At 40.9% G+C, this 23,615-nt stretch overlaps 1 protein-coding gene across 3 annotated transcripts in view; it reads right to left on the bottom strand.

Annotated features, from left to right (window-relative positions):
• EEA1 (early endosome antigen 1) overlaps nt 1-21,805 on the bottom strand; it is a 74,984-nt gene extending 53,179 nt beyond the window's left edge. The window contains exons 1-4 of one of the 3 annotated variants that reach the window (XM_038178046.2): nt 21,646-21,805; nt 14,781-14,873; nt 11,709-11,831; nt 1,187-1,314 (exon numbers count right to left, since the gene is read on the bottom strand). In XM_038178046.2, the coding sequence (XP_038033974.2) occupies nt 1,187-1,314; nt 11,709-11,831; nt 14,781-14,873; nt 21,646-21,669 (368 nt within the window). In that variant the 5' untranslated portion in view covers nt 21,670-21,805. The remainder of the gene's footprint in view (nt 1-1,186; nt 1,315-11,708; nt 11,832-14,780; nt 14,874-21,645) is intronic. The other 2 variants (XM_027451908.3, XM_038178055.2) reach the window with 2 other exon arrangements.
• Nucleotides 21,806-23,615: the final 1,810 nt, after the last annotated feature.

The following is a 23,615-nucleotide window of genomic DNA, read 5'->3' as shown; positions in this document are numbered from 1 at the left end:
CACAACACTGGGGAGACAAGGATCTTCACTTGGGTAATTACTGAAATATGTTGCCTTCCACACACTTCTCTCACCAAAGTACCAACCTTTCACAAGTTATATACTTGCATGTATTTTTCAATGTGATCATTTATCATTTTGGGTCATGTTTCTACTAGTTACAAACACCTGAACGGTTTACTTCCCAGCAGCAGCAGAAGCCAGCTCCATTATTAGGGGATACCTTGCAGGGTTTTAAAGTGGGTACCTCTGTTTGCTGAGTGAGGCCAGTCAGCTGCTCACTGAGACACTGTTGCATAAAGACCAAAAGAGAGAGTTTGGTCAGGGGAGAAGGGGGGACCAAACAGGAATGTGGACTGTCGTTTACAACCATCCACAATAACCCCCAAATAGAAAAAGAACCAGCATAAAGGAAAATGAACCCTGTGTAAACTTTATCTGTAAGAAAAAGTTCCCCAAACCAACGTGAGGGATTACTCAAACACAGGCAGCTACTCTAAACTGTTCTACCAAGAGTAAGGTTCATCTCATCAGTGTCTGCTGGTCTCAGAAATAAAACAGACTGATACATTTCCTAGGAATATATTCAACACACTGCTTTTGACCAAAGAGTTAAACAAAATAATTTAGAGAAAATTTCTGCAAATGAGGATGGAGTTTCTGGAACATGGAAGGAAACTGAGTGCAACAGAGACTTCTCAGATTTGCAGGTAGCTTGGTAATATGGGAACCTATTCAGGCAAAAACTGATGTTATTTTTACCCAGTAACTCTAACCACAAAGGGATAAAATCAGGTTTCTCCTGTATAGTCAGGGTTGTCCTCGCCCCAAGCTCCAAAGATGAAATTTCAGCTCTATGATGCAAATAAGGATAAAGCAGTATTTTTCTGACACACTCCTAAAAATCGTTCCAGCTTGTTACACTACATTCTCAGATGCATGAAAAACAGATGCATGAAAAACAGAATTAACAATTTAAACCTAAACAAGTGGTTTTCATTTATTGTCAGATTAATATCAACCAATGGAAGTTTCAAGCTGCTTTTTAATTATAGTTGGAAATAGGACACGAACATTTAAATACTTCAGTACGTAATTAAGTCTTCAAATTAATACTGCCTTCAGTGTAATTAGAAGCAGCTCAACACTGACACAAAAGCACATGCACAAATGAGTAGTGTTCCACCTTTCCGGTGACAGATGACCTTCCCCTCCACGAGTTGAATCAATGCCAGAATTATGAACCGCTTCATAGTGCTTGAACAGCTCCTCAGCTGATCCATGAGACTTCATACAGAGAGGACAGATAAAGCCCTATTATAAAAAGGGGGGAAAAAGAAAAAAAAGGAGATGAGAAGCAATTTTTTTTCCATCACTTGCCCAAATCTATGTGCTTTTTGTGCATCTAAAAGGTAGCAGTTACAATTGTTATTTTAAAAAAATATTCATACTATTTATTTCCTGTTCTGATAGCAGCTTTGGCTATTAAAAATTTAGAAAATGCGTAAATAATTCATGTTTCATTATTCAGTGCTTTCTTTTCCAGCAGCGTTACATACTAGTAATGAGGCGTTTATTTAAAAAATGAGAAGTTAGAAGACTGCACTGCAACTTCCACCATATTTAGGCTACTGATTTCAGTAAAGACCAGGAGATCAAGAACCACTTTTTACATCACATACAATTAATTAGTATTTTTCTGAATTGCACTTACTATCTGTAGGAAATCACATCTCAACAGCCTAAAGAAGCTGAAGTTATCCACGTTCATGCCAAGATATTTACCACAAGCTGACCAGGGCAAAAACTTATCAGAGTAATACCGTCATTCCACCCATTAAATGACAGCCAAGTGAAAACAGTTATTATTATGAACCCCTAAATATTTGTGGAGTGTCCAGACTGACACTTACCATAAGTCTCATCCATCTCATTTTATCTAGCAACCTCCTACATCTGGTTTTAGGGGCTGGATTTTGTTTCGGTTCTTCACTTGTTTGGTTATCATGCCCACTCCAAGTCTAATTCTCATTTATACCATAGCCAATATACACCACGGTGACAAAACAAAGAAATTTCAGAGTGCAAGCAAACAATTTAATCTCCTGTTAAAGGCTCCTTATCATTCCAAACTGTGTAAAGAGAACCTCATGCAAGTGAAATTAAGGTCCCCTGGTTGCTAAGTCTTAAATAACCAAACATTGGCATGGATTTATTGCAAGAGAACTGTCAAGTACAGGTATTCAAACATGGCTGAAGCTCCAGAGCACTGAGCAGAGACTTCACAACTGCTATTATTTATTTACAGAAATTAATAATTAAGTATAGCTGCTTTTCAAATCCAGCATATTATTTTGAAGACTAATTTTAGCACAATTCTGTTAAAGAGAACAGCATACTCCATCAGCAGACAACAAGCATTTACCTTGAACAAACATTTACTTATTTCCAGAATTGGTTCGCACTGTTCCACTCCAGATTAAAACAAGTAATTTATATATAGGCATACATACTAACACGGGTACAGAAAGATGCTTAAAGTACTAAGTTCCCAATAACATTTACCTGACGGTAGTGAAAGTACCAGAGGGAAATGCTAGGAAATTCCTGGCAAATAGCAGTGGCAGTGAGCTATAGAAGCGGTCAAAAAGAGCAAGGTGAAAGCAGAGAGTCTCATACAATGACACTGCAACAGAATACTTCTGGATGAAAGGCTACCGAGCGATTTTCAGCATTCAGTTTAGTCTCCCAGTGACAGGAATGCCTGCAGTTCTCAGAGAAAAGCAGACTCCTGGTTGCACAATTACGAGCATCTGGAAAGAACGAGTGTAGAAAACTGCTCTGTCCTCTCCTTCATTTTGCTCTTTATTTCTTTCCACTTGAACAGCAAGTTCATTTCTTTGTTTGGTTGGTTTTGGGGTGGATGGGTGGTTTTTTTTGGTGTGTGGTCGGGTTTTATTCTGTGGAAAGAGGGGCCCTGGAGAAGAGGAAAGAATAGGTTATGTTCACAATTAGCCCAAGGGGACAGCAATCAATCATTTGTCTCGTTATTAAGCAAAGCCAGCCTCAGATTTCCCAGAAAGGCAGGCAGAAGTGACTGCAGCCACTGCAGGGCTGAGAGGTCAGATGCAGAGGAAAGCTGCTGTCCAGGGACCAGGCTGCAAGTGAGAGCCCCCACAGCGGACAGGAGCTCCTGCTCTGTAGAGCCAGGCTTGCTGGCACCAGATAATAACAGAATCTTCTAATACCAGGAGCCACCTTCCCCTCCCATGGGCAGAGTGTGTCACCCACCCGTCCCAGCTTCTTCACCGGCACTGCCATACCCGGGGTTGGCCTTGCTTTTGAGGGGCCTGGCACTGCTGGGGTCAGTGCTGGCTACAGCTCACATACACGCCCCTACGCTAACACAGCACTTCCTAAAGGCGCTAATCACGAGCTCTGAGAATGATGTCCTTCTGCAAAAGGGCAGCCTTGGGGAACGATGGAAGACATCAACCTTCTCCCTGTTTCCAGAGCTGGCGTGGGCAAGACCACCAGCTCCTACTGCTGTGTGCGCCCCAGCTCCCACAGCAGAGCCTTACGCCTGCACACTCGGGCCTGGATTGCTTCTTGCAGGCTGGTAACGCTGCTGAAGCAAGGGCTGACATCTAAATGTTAATTCAGTTCTCTTTACAGTAAGAAAACCAGAATCACCAGGACCTCCCTGGGCATCAGCCAGCAGCATACAGCCTTCCTGGGCCTGCAACTGTTAGCCCCAGGTGAGAATCTTGTCTGGGGTGCTGGGTCTCCCTAACTTTTTCTTCTTTTCAGTGCAACCATAAAAAAAGCTCTTTCTCAGCATTGTCTTGAGATGTATTTTGAAAACATACACAAGTATACTGCACTAAATTAAAGACGAATGAGTGAGAAGGAAGAGGAAGGGAAGAAAAACTGATGGTCTGAGATATATAAATCTCATAAGCATTTTTGTTAGTTTCCAGGAATTTACATCAAGTTGTGAGGCCTTGTCCTGGATAAAGAGGAGATCGCACAGTTACAACCATGAGGTGGACCCTGGTCACCACGGCTGGGGAGAGGAGGGCAGGGAGGTCTCCATTCCAGTGAGTCTCCACTTGGCTTCCTTAACTAACAGACTCCCTTGCAGAGAAAGTACCAGAGCACTCTTTTTGTATCTGAAGAAGATAGCTACCACACCTAACAAGCACAATTACAGTTTTCAAAAGGTTGTATTTGCCAAGAGACGTTTGGTTGATCTCATTTAAAAACGCATTTACGAGTTACTTTGCATAAGGCACAGTCATGGAGAAGTGGAAGGCGTTTAATATTCTTCCTTTAATAAAAGCAAAGATATCACTTATAACCCCTGCAGTGCTGCACTGTAAGTTTTAACTCCCTAACTGATGATTCCAATGGGGCCTTATCTTTTGCTTTATGTAGGGAGAAAAGAGCCTGGAAGAAGTTAAAGGATGGTTAGTTGCTTTTTGTTTTTATAAATAGATAAAATACAAATATAAATGACAATTTTTTGAATCCAAAATGTTTTGCAGATGCCTGTCAGTTAAGGAAGAAGAAAAATAATATCAAAACCACCACATTCGCAAGCTTTCATCAGGAAAGAGTTCTTAGAATCACTGCAGACCTTCTGAAGCAAGATAGAACAAGAATATTGAAAAGAGAAGTCCAAACCAAAACACCATATACGTGCACAAACAGTCCACTAGGAATCAGCACACAACTTCGAGCTCAAAGTAGATGAGACAGGCACTCGATTTCAAATCCCAATTTTCTAATCTAGAGGGAAAAGCTTCTCTTCCAGGCAGATGCTTCTGAGCCATGCACAGCACCAAGCACCTCCACAGCACCACTCTGTTCTCTGTGGGATGGGTCCTCCTTAGTGCAGACTTCAAAACAGACAAGCTCATTCAGAGCGGAACAGACATGGCTTTTTAAGAAATTGCCTAGGAAGGTGTGTTCTCTCAGCTTGGGTTATAATGCCAAATTTTACCAACAATTTTGAAATCCATGGAATTACCAGATGTTCATTTATTTGCCTTTTTCAAGAATGACTAATGACCAACCCTGTAGAGGGGAAAAATAGCCACAAAAAATCTTCTAATAGTTAAGATGTACTTTCAGACCTGATAAAGTTAAGCTTCTCTCTCCTAAAAGACATACGAGGCAAAAAAATTCTTGTAGGTAACATTAGTATTTTTACAACTCATTAATACATCACTTCTGGGGAACTAAGCCCGAATGCTAAGTGACACTAGAAGGGAACTCTTGCAACAAGAGCTACCGTATTTATTTTTATTGTACCAATATAATTTACAGGGCAATTAGCTGTTCGAAGAACTTTGGCCTCCCACACAGAAACCCTCCCCTACAAGAGCTGGGGCACAGTCTCGTAGGCACACTGAACATGGCCAGAGTGACTCCAGACAGCCACGGAGTCCTCCTAACCCCCAGCCTTGTTAGATCTGATTAAAAGTAGTTTATGTAACAGAAAAAAGCACGCATAGGACTGAACAGATTCTGGTTCTCTGGCTCCTTGTATTACTCTGTATGAGTAGAGAGGGAAGTAAAAATATGTATTTGAGAATTTCAACCTTGTCAGAATATTACCTTTCTTGTAAATGTTTTTCCTCACCATTCTGCACAAACCTGACCTAAACATGAAGTTACGTTACGTGACAACACATTCGGATAAGCAATATTTTCCCTACTCAGTAGCAACGAAAGTTGAAGATATGCAAAAATATTTCTTCAACAAACTGAAGGTTTCAGCGTGCAATTGAAAAAAAAAAAAACAAAAAACACATCTACACAGAGATGTCCAACTCACCATCAATGGAGAGCTATTCAACACAGATAATGGAGCACAAAACTCATCAGCTGACCTAACAAATGTGTACCTTGTAAGTAGGGTCAGCATAACAGCTCCCTAGGTTCCATCACTGATAACTGAAGCTTGAACCAACTATATATATATATGCCTTAAATCTAAATCTAAACTTCTACCAATTGCTTTTTTCCTCCCAGAGTTTTACTGAAATAGTCTTTGACTAATATGAATAATAGTCTTTGCTAATATGAAATCTTAAGTAATTAATGAGTGAAAACACAGCAAACTTTACTCTAGGCTCCTTTTTCACAAATTAAAAATTGGAGCTATCTGGCGAAAAGAAGCCACCTCTTCTTGAGGGACAGTCCCATGGGCAAAGACAGCTTTTACGGAATGGAATTCAGATTTGCTTAAAGGGTTGGTGTACAAGAGAAAAGGCACTCTAGATAAGCTTGGAAGTCACAGACATGGCTACCCTGCTTCCTTAGTATTTTCTTTAAAATTGGGGTAACTTTCTGTTCTCCAACACATTTTAATACTGCAAAGAACTAAACAAATGCCTGCTGTAATTACTGCTGATGTACAGCTGTCTGTGGTAGAGAGCCATATAACAGGAATAGTGCACGTGGAGCTCTATTTGTTAATGTAAGCACAACTTCTGCAACATCCTGCATTTTTATCCCGGCAATTACATCATGAGTCAAGCTTAAAGAACCAACGAACTTTGCTATTTTCCACTGAGAAGTCGATTTTGTTCCATAAACACTCTTCTTGGAAAATATTTAAGTACTGTGGTGAACAAAAAATAAGCAATAACAACTAAAAAAAAAAAACACAGAATTGCAGTATAATTGGTATTTTTTACCAGTTTGGAAAAGGCGAGTGGATAGTCCACCACATGTACACTATGGAGCAGCTCAGTCCAATCCAGTACATATTTTAGCATATTTGGTATTTACATGACCAGGTTCTAGTTTACATAAATTTGAGTTTTCTGGGCTTCATCTTTGACCCTCCAGAAATACTGGGCCAGCACTCAAGCCTACAGCCTATTTACACTGAGCCACATGAACAAAAAGTGATAGCTGTGATTCAAGTCCAAAGCTGTAATACCTCCCAGCCATGATCTATGTTTGCCAATGTCTCAGAACTCAGATTCACATTAAAAACCTTCAGAACTGTGTTGGTATGACAAGCTGATGCTGTGAATAATGTTCTGCAGGTTTAAAAACTTTCTCAGCACATTCAACAACCTGTTCATGTACTCAGAGGCATAAACACCTTTCTGGAGGTGATTTTAGTTTTTAAGTGTGGCAATTATTTGGAAAGATTCCAGATTCACTATTCCTGTTTTTACACTGAAGCTGAACCTCCTCAACCTTCTCTGATACTACTTAAATGCTAAGTGAAAACACGTAACTCTAAACTAAAATTCAGATATTCTCCAGTTACACAGTGATTTAAAGGCTGAAACATTTTACAGGACAGAAGGTTAAGAACTGTGTACACTTAGGGCCAGAGGACAAAAATGCTTCAGAGCTGAAAGCTGTATCATGTAGTTTCTAGGTTTTGTTTCCTGAATACACATTGAAGCAATTAACTAAATCCTCAGGAAGTTCTCAGAGGCAATTTAAACTGCCTGCCTAAAGAGTAAGGGCAAGATCACACCTGTAATTTATTTCAGAAGTCTGACATACTGACAAAAAATAAAAATAAAGTATTTTAAGTTAAAGAACAAATAAATAAGGTCATTCCTTTTATATATTCTTAAAAGGAAAATACAATTGACAGATTTTTTCTCCCATCTTCCACTAGAAAAAGCTCTTTCCCCTGTGCTTACATACACACTAAGATGACATCTCTCTCTAATCATTAGAAAAGTGGGTTAAAAGGTCACATTCCATAAAATTAAGATCCATCCATTTCAACTTTATAAGCAGGTATTTAACTTTCGGACCAAAAAAAGGAAAAGGGTGCCTTGCTACAGTTTATTTTATAACATACTGCAGACTCAATGTCTTTCCACAAAAGAATCTGCATTCTTCTTGACGTGAAAAGAAACAATCTCTAGTTCTGTTCTCTTCTGTTTTTATTACTATTGATGAGTAGGATTACAGTTCTGTCACAACCTACAAGACTACAATTTTGTCATGAGTTAGAAATTCTAATTCAGTGGATTATCTATTTCTTAAAAGAAAGTCACATGAAATGGCCAAGTCAAATCAAATCAGTATCTCTGATTCTTCATTCTCTTAGTATTCTTCAGATGTTGAAGCAAATTAATATAGTAACACAGCTCAGCCAATTATTTTTGTTCCTGTGCAAAGCAGACAAGTACCAGAAAGGTGAAAACTGCAACCTAACTGGAGAAGCAGCTGAAAGAACAGCCAAAAAAAGGATAAAATATAGTATCAGCATGAAAGCACTGACACAGTGCTCTGTAGGAAGAAAGGAAGAAGAAAGGAAGAAAGGAAGAAAGGAAGAAAGGAAGAAAGGAAGAAAGGAAGAAAGGAAGAAAGGAAGAAAGGAAGAAAGGAAGAAAGGAAGAAAGGAAGAAAGGAAGAAAGGAAGAAAGGAGTCTGCAACATTCCAAGGGCATCCATAAAAAAAGAATATGTAATCAATTGAGATAAGAGACAAGCAGAAAAAAAAAAAAAAAAAAAAAAAGAATGAGGTATTTTCAAAGAGAGAAAACATATTCTTGCACAACTAGTTTTCCAATTTACACGCTAGGCAAATGAGCTATAAAAAGCCTTTTCTGAAAACAGTGTCATATTTTGCTTGTATTAGCCAAGAAATGTGTATTTACTAAGCATCTGGAAAGTCATGAAAACAACCCAAGAACAGTTTAAAACTGCCTTAGATTTAGCTGCATTGTAGCTAAGACAGTAGACATTAACAGCCAGCATATCCTAAACACTGCAAAAGTGCCACACAGTGGTTTTCTGGATGCCCCTGGAGAAACCGGGAAGTCTGAAATTAAGCTTCCCTGGTTTACTGTTTAAACATCATGAACATCCAACATAGGCAGTCAGGAAATGGGGGAAACAGTTTAGAAATGTATCATTCCTTTAGGAAAAAGAAAACAAAACAGAATGAACCGCATGGCTTTTGTTAGCGGCTCCATTGTATATATAAAAGTTGGGGAACAATGTCCCTGTTTGGGAACGTGGCGATGCGTTTCACTTCCGTAAGGAATTTGTTTGGCCAAGCCGACTATATATGGACAAATACACTTGCCAACGTTATGGTGCCTGTTCCTGCAGCTGCATAGGCCTTACCTTTTAGGGTAAGGCTTCATCAGTGCTTGAGGAGTGGGGAAAAGTATTTCATTGCTATTTTCACCAGTTACCATATGGAGCAGTCCCTAGTTTGAAAAATGAGGGCTACACAGAGAGCTATTTGAGGGAAAGACCATAAATCACGCTGCAGGTGAGCGGCGAGGACCCTTTCCTGCAGCAGGCCATCAGACACGTTCAGAAGGTCCAGGGGAGAATACCTCTGCCTGAAGAATGGCACCAACTCTCCTTGCACACAGGGAAGGAAGGGCAAGGAGAACAGAGTGGCAAGCGGCCTGACTGACTAAAATTTTGATCAGCAGGGAGGCTGAATCAGCAAAAGACAGGTTAGAGAAGAAAGCAATAGGCAAACTTAAAAGTAAGGTACTAATTAATGCTCTTGTCAACCAGCGACCCATTTTGTAGGTCACACAACATGAGACTAAACACTGGCATTTTGATGCTTCCTGTCTCTACATTTGAGGACAATGCACTGGCAAAAATAAAAATAAAAATAATCAGGAGCTTCTTCAGCACTGTTTCCAGCAAAATGTACCTGAGCTTTTCACAGTAACATCAACAAGCTACACAAAGCCATATATCAGTCTGAGTAAGCCAAAGTCAGCAATGTTTCATATGTCTGATACAGAAGATGACTCTGATAGCAGATTATACTCTTATAATGCTGCCTCAGGAATGGCAATGATGCAATGAAGGGTGACAGCTTGGTTGTGTTCCTGTTTCAGGATAAGAATGTGCTTGTTGCAAATACAAATTATCATTTTCCATCAACAAATACAAACCACCAGCTTCTCAGTAGTCAAATATTTAAAATTTTACATTCTAGCATTGATAATGATTAACAAATACCCCACTTTTTCAATGTTTCTATGAACGCTGATATAATAAAGGTGAAACTGATAAATAACTCCCTATATATTAGCATTCTTTGTTTCTCACCTCTCCCAGATATTTATTAAATCACTGAACTGATACAGCTTACAGCAAACAGCAAGAGTTAGGAACAACTGAATTTCCCTTTCATATGCCACACCTAACACATTAATGTTATTAGGTTAAAAAGTTGTAATGTGACAAGTAACTGATGGTGACAAAACAAAAACTCTTACTGGGCAAGAATCCACAGGCAACTCTCAAAACTATCTTAAACACAGCCCAGATTAAATGGAAGAATGATTTCTTCAGGTAACCAAAGCATCTCTAATGGCTCACATCCCATTATCTATTGATACCATTGCATCAGGAACGCCACAGTCTGTCACTGTCAGTGACAGCTTACTCAACTAAGGCACTAGCATAGTGACCAGAAAATTGACAAAATAAAGGCAATGTGACCACAAACACAGCACTACAGATGGTCCTTGCTTCAACAGGTGGCAGTGAAGAGTTAATCAGAAGGCAGTTCCCACTTCACTGGCTATGAGGAAGTCCCTCTGTGCACCTGGAGAGCAGCTGCCAGTCTTACCACAGCTCTTGCTCACTGTAACAGGTGACAGTTCGTCCTTTAAAAGGGATCTCAGGTGACTTTGAGATAATCTCTGTAAGGAGGGCATTCAGTATCTTTGGGAATGAAGTCCCACACTTTTCAGTCTTCCCTTTAAAAACACAGCATAAATACACGTTAGGTTCTAGGTTGGAAAAAAAAAGCACTGCTTAGCAAACGCATATAGCAGCAAACAGGGTAAAATCACCCAGCTTATACAACTAAGAATAAACACTGATTCCAAAACTCAGAAGTAAGATCATCAGAAGGAATGCAAAACAATTTTTATCTCCTTTCAGGCTCATTTGGTGCATGGGAAGTTGCCTTCCCTTAGAAGTCAGATCTACTCTCTGAAGGTTCCCAAGGGGGAGGGAGATCAGATAGCTGAAGGCTTTAGGCTGTTATTTTATATTCTACGACCTACAACTGGAAGAATTTAGAAACACACTACTACTTACAGTCTATTAACAGAAACAGCCTTTGCATTTTGCTGGAGATATAAAACAATTCCAGTATGATGTGGGTGTTGTTTTTTTTTTTTGTTGTTGTACCTATAAGATCTAAAAATGTTCAAGAAGAGACACTTCTAAATTATTTTTGAAATTCCTATCTTTAGTTCCATCCTTTATGCAATGTATCTGTCTCCCTCTAGAAATCTGCTTTAAAACATTAGCTAATAAAAGCTTAAAACATGTATTTTCTACAAAGGATTTACAAGATTTAATACTATATTTATCATGAAACTGGCTCTAGTATATCAACTGAAGTATATCAAATATTCCATTTACAAGGAAGCCAAGTAAAAGCTGTTTGAAAGGAACACATTAGTGAATGTGAGTCTCCCAATACTGCAAATGTTTCATGTGAGATAAAACTGTAAACCAGAGAGCTAAACATAAATGAATTCTTCTGCTGAATGTACGCTTTTGAATCCTGCAAAGAGATCAACTATTTTTTGTGAAGAATCAAAAGAAACACACTTTAAAAAAAAAAAAAAGCTGATATCCACGCCATGAGAAAAGATGTATGTTCATTTATAACAGTCCATTACCAAAGCTATTGAAACAAAATAAACAAGACCCACAGTAACAGCTGGAAGGTCACGAAGCTCCTGTCTTCCTTCTGTCCCCAAGTGCTCATTCTCGTAATGTTCACACAGATCAGTAGAAGTTACACACACTTTCATACAGAGTGGACAGATGAAGCCCTGTGAAATGTATATTGGTCTTTAAGAAACTAATAAAGACACAAAAAGATCTGGAATCAAATGATGTTCAAATTTTTATGATGAAAGTTCTTAAAAGCACTAAAAGCAAAGTCTGCAGCTACTTCCTTTTGGAAGGTTAATTTTTGCAAACTGCATATCAATTCCATGGGGGAAAAAAAAAATGGTTATTAAGAACATGAAAATAAATCTAGAACACACTTTAAAAGCTAGTACCATGCTGCATATTATTGTTTTCCAGACACCCTTGGGACCCTCTTCAAGTGGCAGAGGAACATGCAGTGTAACAAATCATGAATGGACCGTTAAAGGCATCAGATCAGATCCATCATGCAGTTTCCCACAGGCATTTTCAGATGCATGACAGAAAGAGACCAGGATGGTACACCGAGACTGCAGAAATATCTCTGTAAATTAATAAGCAAATTTACAGCAGAATGAGAGGCATAGGTGCTAGTGCAACCGCGTGTCCAAGCAGTATTCCCACTTAGGGAAAAAGAAGCGTCTTTCTTGGTAGAATTAAAAAAAAATAATGGAGGCGGGGGGGGTGGGGAGATTAAACATTCTCAACCAGGGATTCACCAAAGCCATAAGTTAAATGAGATTCTGAAGAACAGCAGCTTTAGATGCTCAAGAAACATCCTTAACCACCTGGAAAAAGCTGGGTGTAGTATAACCTGCTGTGGGTCTCTGTCCACACTGCTGGCTGCAGGACGCCTGCACCTCCTTGGCAGACCACTGAAGAGGCAGAGAGAACGGCCTGAACACAGCCCCTGCAGAGGTGCACGTCCACAAAGGAGGGCTGTGGCAGGTCTGTCTAACCACTGCAGCCATGGTATACACTAACAAAAGTGTACACCACAGGTGGACTGCAAACATGCAATATTTAGCAACCCTTTACTGCAGATGGAGTTGCACTGGGAGCTAAGGTACAAAGAAAGAAAAGGCTCAAACTTTTCCTTCTTAGATTGCACTGTAAATAAAATACATATCCAGAGCTAACTACAGGTCCATGTGTGACATAGCCCCAGAAGGGACTCAAACAAGCTTTCCTCTCTTGTTGAGCAATAAACAGTTTGAATTTAACCAACCTTCCTCACTCCTTTTGTTTTTACTACAACTCTGAAAAGTCAGGAATGATTTCAACCAGGTTCGAAGGGAGTAAGAAACATGAGAAACTATCCAGATTTAATGATTATTCTCCATTTGAATCTTACAGAAATATAAGTTAGAAAATCTAGTTAAGAAATTGGAATGAAAACAAGTCAACTAGATTTCTGGTTTTATGCAATACTGGAGAACCAGGTGGGATTGTAACTATATGAAGGATAGAAAACATTCCGCAAAGCCTGGCTAAGGTGCTTCTGGAGAGAAAGTTCTCTCAAAGAGAACATTTTACGACAGCTGCACAGGAAAAGGAAGGCCAAGAGAAAGGCTCAAGTTGCATGCCAAAATGCATGAATCTCAGGAGAATGAGAAACCATCACCAGCTTCGGAATTCAGTTTCAATCAGATTTGGAAATTGTGTGCTAAAGAGAACACCCTACTTGTAACTAATGCAGCAGATGGTGGAAGTATTGACAACTAAAAAAATACTTTTTAATATGTTGTGTAGTATCAACTGAAAGTGACACAGCAGCCTCTTTGGCCTGACTTGAGTTTAAACTCAGTAGCAAGAAAAACTAATGGTGCAGTAGGGCAGGCACACCGACACTGTTAAAGCACGTCCTACGTCAAGAAGATAACCCTACATTAGTACTGAGGTACCTTGTGACACCCACCAGCTGTACAGTCAGTGGTATTACACTCATGCTAACAGAGCTGTGCAATTTTAGTCAAACTTTGGAAAGAAAGTTATCTCATTGCATATTTTTATGCCATGGTTAACTATAAAAGCAATGAGATTTTAGTCTGTAAAGTAAAAATATTTATTTGCTTCAGGGACAGTGAAAATATGCATACAAACTAGAACTGAACTCGCAAATGCATTACATGTAAACGTCCAGCAAGAAATTAATGAATGTTTGATTATACTGACTGTAACATGGCTTTGAGAGCTAAGAATTAAGCAGATGCACAGATGGAAGGCAATTAGGATTTTAAACAGTACAGTGAAAAAAGTTCTCTTATCGGTTATCGTAACAGACATAGGAGTATTTGAATCATCGCACACTTCATTCAGTGTAAGAAAGGGCACTTTGCTCCCTTTAATGCTGTAATAGGAGTAATTAACCTTGCACTGCAATTGTATGTCAAGCTTGATACATATTTGCAAGCCAGGTAATCAGGCTATGTTAGCACAAAATAGCTTCAACAGCCAGTGAAGTCAGCTTGCATTTTTAAAAGTTAATATTTGACAACACTGTAAATCTAAAGACATTGTAATACTGGATTGAAGCAAGAATAACAACTTATTCTGCTGGCTAAGCATTTCATACAACACATTAAAAAAGAGACAGGACTTGTAACTGGTAGCTTTTTGAAATGAAAACCAGACAAAAATCAACACATTTGATATTTTACATGGAGAAGGGAATTTCCAACATACGTTACAGCTAGCACAAGCAAGGTGTAAAGCAATTACAAGTGTGCAAAAATGTTGAGCCTTGTTTTTCCAAACTCATAAAACATTTATAAATGAGGAGTGTTAAACTGATGTCTCCTTGCTTTTAATTTTAATGATTCATCTCTATGATTACAGGAAGGATTGCTTGTGACCATTAAGATTATCTTAATCAAAAGTTACACATTTAAGTCATCTATCCTCACTTTTTATTTAAACAAGGACCTATTCTTAGGCAATTGACACTTGCTAGTATTTACTTTGTACAGCTGTTAATTGAGGTATGGCATCAAAAGGAATGCCCACCAATTTCATGGACCCAAGAAACAAGGTTTACAACTCCAAATCCATGTATCAGTGCACAGTACCTCAGAGGAGCCTTCATTGTTGACATCCACAGCATTTCCTGGTGCGGCAGATGAATCAGAATCAGAGCTCTGAGACCCAACTCTGCCTGGAGTCTAGAAGAGAAAGGAGAGGAAAGATGAAATGTCTGCTGACTGCATTTAACAAAGCATGGCATGCAACTTGTGGAAAAGCCTCTCTTCTATTTACTAAAACAGAGAAGTATTTTCCCTCCACAGAGTAATGAAATGAACAAGCTGACAAACCAATTACCTAATTTTCAGTGCAACACTTCAACAAAGCTTTTATCCGAGACTCAATATATTATACAACAAGAAGACACCAAATGCAAAGGCCAGGATTTTAACTCACTTCCTCTTATGAACGCTCAAAATGAAACAAAGAATTAAGCTAAAGTCTGCCCTTACATCACTCATTCTGATGTTAAATTAGGTCTCTCTATCAAATAGAACACCAGAAATTACGAAATAAACATTTTCAGAGAGGCAATACCATACTGCTTTCTCGACAACTTATCTACAACCTCAAAGACAAAAAATTAAAGACAATTAAAGAGCAAGGACCCTGCTGATGTGATAAGCAGACATGAAGGTACACTAGTGCTGTAATTTGAAATAGAAAAAATACCCAAGTGTTAAACTTATGGCTAAGTTAAACCATGTTTTCAGTAAGACAACCTACAAAAATAAATTCCCATGAGCATGCTGGAAATGAAAACAACATTACTGATTGAAACCATAGATTCAGAGAAAATAAATTCCAGATAAATTTGAAGTACTACTTGATTCAAAAATTGGATAGATGGATCACTGCTTATAAACCTTATTTAAATCTAACTTTGTTTCAAATTAAATTTAACTTCTCTTACTTGTCTCCGCAACTCCACTGCTTGACCAATGACAGAAGATTTAGTATTCATAAAGCAAGCACTGGTAAATAAATTATCTTAATACTGATACTCAATCCTAGTTTTTACAAAGAACAGAAATTCATTATCTAATTCCATGACGACAACTGAAAATGGGATGAAGTAATGTGACTTCAGCATTTCCAGCCCATCTGGAAATACATGTAATGTTATAAAGGAATTTCTAATTTAATGTAGGGGGATTAAAGACATAGAATTTAAAATATTAAGATTGAAATCCACAGACAGAGGAACAGAATTTGATAAATAGTTTTAGTTTCTAAATCTTGGTGTCTCCAAAATTCTGGTTTAGGATTTTCCTTCTTGAATATATCCTTTCTTTTCAGACAAATCAGTCTGATTTACAACATACCTATAACACGAAAGCTTTTCCATACTTGGAAACTGAGGTACATTTTCCTGCTGTGTTTTGTAAGGAAGGTTCTATTTTTCACCTCTTATAAAGACTACAGCCTTGTAATCAAGCAAACATAATAAAAACGTCAAGTTTACTGATTAAGGACTTCATACCCAGCGAGATACTGTTAAATTTTAGAACGGCTCCATAGACTGACCCAAGGGAAGTGAGCAGGGCTGACAGAAGCGAGCTACCAGGAGCTAGTGACAGTAACTGTGAGAACATCTCTCCTCATTCTGGTCTTTCCTGGGGTCATCATTGAGATGGGAGGTTCCCACTCGAGGTAAGAAGTTTCTTCACGGTGAGGACAGGCCTTAGTGGCCCGCTCTGACCTCGCAGCCAAGCCTGCCCACAGCATGAGGTTGGACTGCATTTGTGAACCCACGTTGTGCAAGGGCAACAAACCCAAAGAGGATGTATATACACGTCTGCATAAAGAAACATGACTGAGTCAGGTGCCACAGCTTTCTCCCATAGAGGAGCTGAAATTTCAAGATATCAGAAGCAGTTTCTTAATGATAGGAATTTTTCAAAAGGCTTTAAAAATCTGAGCATGATGAAAAGGATTTTGTATGGCAATTAGCTACAAAGGATCCTCTGTCCCCCAGAAAGCTGAGAAATTGAACCCCTATCTGTCCCAATACCTACATCCACACGTAGAAATGGGATGAGAAAGTGTCGGCATTAGCAGCTATGCACTTCTGCAGTAATCCTTTAAAACAAATGGAAGCCTTTGGCTCCTCTCTTCAGTTTCAAAAACTGAAGAATAATAATAAAGAATAGTAAAAAGTAAAAGTAAAGAATAATACCTTTACATACCTAGCCTCGGACAGCAGAAGAGGGAAACTGAATAAAAGTTGACAGCCTGGACAATGAGAGTAACAGATGGTCTGACCGTCTATGGAGGCAGGCAGAATATACCTCTGCTTTTGCAATACCTGACAGCATGCTTTCAGTATAGTGAATCCATCATTTCTTCCCCAAACCAAGAACCTCCTGTGACAACTAAGACAGAAGAACAACATTTTCTTCATTTTATATTGTAACTTCTTAGACAACACAATAGCACAGAGTTCATCAGCTATCGTGTGGCAGGACTGTGTTTCACAATGAGACTTGCATATTAGGTTCTGCTAGTTTTAGCACCACAAACTGGAGATTATTACAACCTTGAGGATGAAAGATGATATATTACTGTATTGTTACTACAAGGTTGATTAAAATACTTGCTGTATGAAACACCTCAGACATGCTATAATCACACTAAAAGGCACTGCTTGGTTCGTCTGATTAGATGTAATATGAAAGAGAGAAATTACTAAACAGTACCTAGTAAAATCCTTTTAACGCTTTAAAAAACCACAATGTGCTCATTATAAAATGGAAAGCATGATTCAAAGCTAGATTTAGAAAGGTTAGTACACTTCTCGTGAGTGGTATGCATAAGAAAGAAGAGTGGGAAGGAAAAAGGTCATTAAGTACCTTTCCACATCAGGAGAAAGGCACCACAGCATCCATCTGATAACTAATACAAACTGTCAAGAAAAATTTAATACAAATTTGGAAGGATGTTATGGAGACCAAGACCATAAATGCAACTAACTTATCCTTTAAAGCTGTACTGTAATTTAAATGTGCTTCAACAGACAAATAAAGAACGGGAGGACTGATACATCAGGACTTTTTCCTTCTATTGAGCACCCCATGATGAAATAAATTCATAAACATATTTAAGCTTGGCTCCCACACCACTGCCATGCCATGTTCCATTAAAAAATAAATAACACATTGAACATCATACCAAATGGGGCGCAGACTTTGTGAACTAGGGAGAGACCCAAAATGATGTTCTCTGTTTTCAGTTACCTTTCTTATTCTTTACTTAATAAAGCTCTGGGCTATATAGGGGAGCAGAAGAATGACTTATGAATCACACAGGCTTCTGTATATGTATTTTAACATAACTAACATTTGATCCCTAAAGCCACGCATGGAGATATAAGACTGACACAAAATTAGTCTCTAAGCCAACACATTTCTTTCCTAGTTGTCTAAGTTCTGTTTGTTTATTGTGCTGAGAAGCACGCATTTCTACTCATAGTGCTATAGCTGTGGAAATGACATGCTAAACTTCATCATGTTGTTCTCTGTGTTTTCTCCAAACTGCAAGCTAATATAAAGAAACATCATTAACAACAGAAAGCAAGACGAGTGCAGCTTGTTTTCTGTAAAGGAACAGAAAATTATATAATGAATGAGTTGAGTTAATACATTAAAATGACAGAGTATAAATATGGATCTCTACCATCTCATTTTTGCACAGTCATTTATCTGTCTATAGCTATGCTCCATTCACTTGTGAAGCTCTTTCAGCAGTTTTAAATTCAGAATAAATTAAACCTTTGAAAAATATGTTAAGCCTCAAGAATGTCTTAACAAATATAGATTTATATAGCTTTTCCAGCACAGGTTTAAATACTGCATAAGGGTATTACTGCCCAAACCTACTATGGTCTTGAAGCAACTAGCAAGATGCAAGAACAAAAAGATAAGACAGCAAAAGCCTCTGGTATTAAACAACTTTCAGTGCATTTTTCATCCTTCTGTTTTGCTTTTGTCTACCCTTAAAGACATTATAGCCCAAACAAACTCAAAATATTTTTTTCTCTGCAGAAGCTTCCTAAGAAAAGAGCAAGTTTTTGTATTTGGATAGATTCTACTTCACACTTCAAAACAATGTTCTGCAGTCAATATCTTTTCAAGGCCTCCCTACGAGATTTCCAGCTCTCGAAACACTGTAAATCTAATTAAGCACACCTGATAACACCGTCACTTAAAAGTAATTAGCTCACATGCCAGAATCAGAGTACACCATGTGTACAGAACAGTAGTAGCGTTTACTTCTTCGGAAGCGTGACAGCTGTTTTTCGGCTGCGTTAAAGGGAAGGACTCCCATGCTCGGGGGCATGAAGCCTTCCCCCCACCGCGCTGCCTGTCCTGTCCCTCGGAGCAGGCCTCCCCGCCGCCCTGTGTGAGGGCACCGGCACAGCCACGGCTCAGCACCCACCTGAGGAAACACGCCAGCCCTGTAATTATAAACGTAACAAAGAGAATCATAGGCGCCGTATGAGACACAACACACCCTAGACACGTGAATATCTCCAGTCCTGAGGATGGAGAAAGAGAAAAGGCAACCATGCTATGTGAGATACAGAAATGCCTGAAAAACCTGCCAAGAACCTAAGTGTACCAAGTAGTGTTAGAAATAAAGCATCTTACCACCCAAACACAGCACAGTGGCTAACAGGTAGAGATAGCCTGCTAAACAAGAAGAATTAAGGCAAAAACTAACGTAAACAGTAGTCACGCCGGCCCACCAGAGGCATTCTTCACCACAAGATAGGACAGCTTAAAAAGAAGAAGGCCTAAGTAATTAGTTTTCCAAGAACTAAAAATAAATGCCTCCTCCCTACAGAAATGCTCGCCCCCATCTAAGTTTTGGTATCTGGTGAACGTAAGAAGTTGGCTCTGCTCTCTGCTTCAGCAGACCAGAGGCAGCGGTCACCAGCTCCACCAGTAAATGCCCAACTGGGAGGGGAAGCACTGGCCACACAGGGCCTTCGGAGCTGAACGTAATCAGACAGCTCTCCGGGGAATACGTGTAAGTAGGGCTGATAAAATATCTGCACAGGAAAGTTGTCTGTCAGTCATTCCACACAGACCTCCTTCAGGAAGGACTACCTTCTCCCTAGATCAGCATGACAAACGATGCCTGAAACTGAGGAGTGACAAGAGCCTAAATGAAAGACTTTTTTTTCACAGTGCAAACACACAGAACAGATGGATCTTTGAGATACTACATTGAAAACACATAAAATGTAGGAAGAGCCTGCAGCGAAAGGACCTAAAAGGAGGTCCTGGTTCAAGACAGCACTGAGACTCTAACTTCAACAAGAAACTGAGTGATGTTCAGTAGTAACAAGTACATAATACTTTCTGGTTTAGAAATATGCCAAAGTTACTGAGGGTATTCTTCTAAAAACAAAAATTAAACTGTGGAGGAAATAAAAAGGTCATCAGCCAACAGGAAGAGTGTAAAAAGAAGCATCTGATGTTTCAAAACGTCAGGAACCAGAATGTCAAGTAAGTGACTGAAACTGCAAACAGCATCTTTTTAGCTTTGGTCTTCCTCCTTTACAGCTTGATGCCAGCCTCTGAACCACAAAAAGACACCTTAAGGGAGAAGTTTACTTGTTGCCTATAAGCCAATAACAAAACAAAAACTTATGTAAGAAACAATGTTTCAGTGACTGCAAGGATTGTTTTTTCAAGGGTTTGTTTTTTCTCTTTTAACCAGTTACATTGATGCCACACAAGGAAGGACCAAGAGGAGGATCCCCTGGCTTTCAAATCACTGCTTCAGAGATAGGAAAGATTTTAATACTTTTTTTCTCTGTGCACAAATTTGACAGCAGCCAGAGGCTCACTTTTAGCACCAAAGCACATCGGAAGTTATCCTCCCCCTTTGCCAACTGCAGACTGTGGGTCACAACAGTATGTGTGAGGTTATGCGTACAATCACTACTTTTACTGAAAAGGCTTTTTATGAAATAGGGATTTTTTAAAAGCATAGTTATTTGTACCAATCAAAAGACCCTTACAAATTTTGCCATTTCCCTATTTATTTTGGGGCAGTTTTGTTTCACCTCTGTTAGCAATTGGCTCTGCTATAATCCTGCAATTTTGGGAACCCCTGGGGAACGGTTATTTGTTTAAAATTTCCAGTGAGAATGGCTGTTTCTAATACCTGAAAACTTTTATACCGACTTTAGGTTTTTAGCTAAACTTATCACTCAGGGGCAAATCTCCCTTGTACCGAGGTGTTTTGCACATCACATAACCTCTCCTCCAAGGCCTGCTGTGTCTCAGAACCAACAAAACACCTGGTTTAACGCCAGCAGCATTTAGTGAGACCGACGCCGAGGTCTCCCTGCTTCCTGCTGCGCCTTCCCACCGGCTCTCAGCAAGCGCCTCGGTGCACAGCGGGGGCAACCTTCCCCCGGTGAGGCTGCACGGAGCAGCCAACTCGGGACACGTGCTTGAGGCCAGCAGCCACCGTGGAGTCCCCTGGGCCGCCCGGCAGCCCCCGCTCCTCCTTGCGGCAGCCGCGGGGCGCAGCCAGCAGCCGGCAGCCGCCCGGGGAGCCTCCGGGCCGCGGGGTTCGACCAGCGCGCAGCCGGCTCCGGGGATGCAAGATGGACGCGGGCGGCTCGGGAGCCTCCGGCGGAGCCGCGGCCTCTGCCCAGCGCCGGGCGGGGACCCCGCAGGCCCCGACCCGGCTGGGCTCGGCACGGAGCCGCCCCCGCGGCGCCGCCAGGCCGGCGGGAGAGGGAGCAGCGGCGGTGGCCAAGCAGGCCGGGCCGGTGTCCCCCGCCCCGAGCCCGGCCGGCAGCAGGAAGCGGAGCCGCGCCGAGCCGAGCCGAGCCGAGCCGAGCCGAGCCGAGCCGAGCCTCTCCCCGCCTCTCCCCGCCGGGCGCCTTACCCGCTGCAGGATCCGCCTGAACATGGTGGCGGGGCCCGGGTACCGCCGGGCGCTCGCGGTGGCCGCCACGCCGAGGGGAAGCCGCGGGGCCCCGCGCAGCGCCGCCCCCGCCCCGCAGGAGCCCGGCGCGGCCCCGAGCCCCGTGACAGCCGCCGCGGCCGGGAGGCGGAGCAGCAGCCGGGGCGGGACCGCGCCGCGCCGGGCAGGGCACGGCACGGCTCGGCACGGCTCACACCGCCTCGGGGAGCCGGGCCCTGCGCCCCGGCCAGCCGGGGGGACGCGCTGCGGGGAAGGACCTGAACCCCGCCACAGCGCGTCTGGATAAGCGACAGAGCCAAACCCGCTGGGAGCTGAATCCGGGATGCCCCCGTGCTGCCTTACAGCCAGGGGCAGCCCCGTCACATAGCCCCTTACAACCCATCAGGAATTGGTACTTTGCTTACACGCACTGTGGCCAACGCACAGCTACCCCGAAACAAAAATAGCTAAATAGAGTGGTTCTATCAAGGCAGAGCCTGTGCTTATCGGTGCTGAGGCAAAAACCCGTATGAGGCTGTTGGCAGGAGAGTTGCTACAAAGCCAGTAGCCTCCAGAATGCATCTGAACACATTTGGCATTTCCTTTTCTGTTCGAAAGCTGCAACTTTACATACGTGGTGCAAGGCAAAGGGTCATGACCCATAATACACCTGAGCAATGACACTCTGTCCTGAGCACAGAAAACACTAAATGCCACTTGCGATACAAAGATTGAAAACATTTTTCCACTCAGGAGCTGAAATTTCTAAGTATCCTAAAATCCAAGGGTTAGCATGAGTTATGAGCACAGGGCAGGCAGGATTCAGCTGCAGCAGCTTAAGACTTGAGGCACCGTAGCGTTACGTGTTTGAGCTGAGTTCACTCCGGCTCCAGGTGCCAGTGTGTTCCCTGCTGTTGCAAATCCTCAGATGGGGCAGGTTACGAGCATGAACCAAGGTGGTAGTGGCTTCAGCTGCTGCGTGGTGACTTCTTTGGTCACATCCGTCAGATCATTTTCATTTCTGTGTCCACAGTTTGAAAGAGCTTTAACATTGGCTGTACTATCTGGTAATTGCATCTGTTTCTGAATTTTCTGCTTGGGATTGACAATTGGAACAAAATTGTTCTTGCACAGCTGTACAGTTACTTAAACGTCTAGCCAAGCTGCAGATGTTTACTCTAAATCTATTCAAAATGACTGCAAATTTTAAAACGTCACTCCCTTTACTAGGTATTTCAACAAGAGCACTTGGCAACTTAGATGACAAACTGCTGGAGTGCTTAGTTCGCCATGCCAGGTAACTTAAGCAGCCCATTTGTTACTCTCCCAAGTTAGCAATTCTTCCATCCTCAGAGAAAGGTGACAGAAATTTGAGGACACTAATGAAAAGTGTCCATCAGAGGAAGATTTTCTTAGATGAGTAGTGCAAGGAAATGCACGACCGTTTCTTTGTGTGGATGTTTGTGTGAACATGCACATCTGTCTCCCTGTCCATTCCCTCAGTGACTTCTGCATCCAATGGCCAATTTCAATCAAATATGACAGAGCCAGATAAGGCTCAAAGATACTGAGCTACTACAAATTTCAGCAGGCAACCAGGAAAAGGATAGAGAGCCTACTCATTTCCCTTTGTAAAGGAAAGACTGCAGCTCGACAACCTTTACTAAATACCAAGAATGCACATAAGAATTCACCCTTGGGGCAGACATGAAGGAAAAAAGAAGAAAAAGAAAAAAGAAAAAAAAAAAAAAAAAAAAAGGGAAGAAAAAACAAAAAAGATTTCATCAGTCCCGTTTCCAGTGGAATTCCTTGCTTTTAATTATTACGTATATAGTAATGCTTACGAATTAATAGCTGCAGCACTCTCATGCTGTTTGAATATGGTTTATGCCCTTGGGCATGGGAGTTGCAAATTTTCGTTTCATCCAACCTCATAAACTCTGTGATGGGTT

This window comes from Anas platyrhynchos, chromosome 1 (assembly GCF_047663525.1).
Source record: "Anas platyrhynchos isolate ZD024472 breed Pekin duck chromosome 1, IASCAAS_PekinDuck_T2T, whole genome shotgun sequence".
Lineage (NCBI taxonomy): Eukaryota > Metazoa > Chordata > Aves > Anseriformes > Anatidae > Anas > Anas platyrhynchos.
Note: the sequence above shows the minus strand (reverse complement) of the source record. Positions and strands in the feature narration are given on the sequence as shown.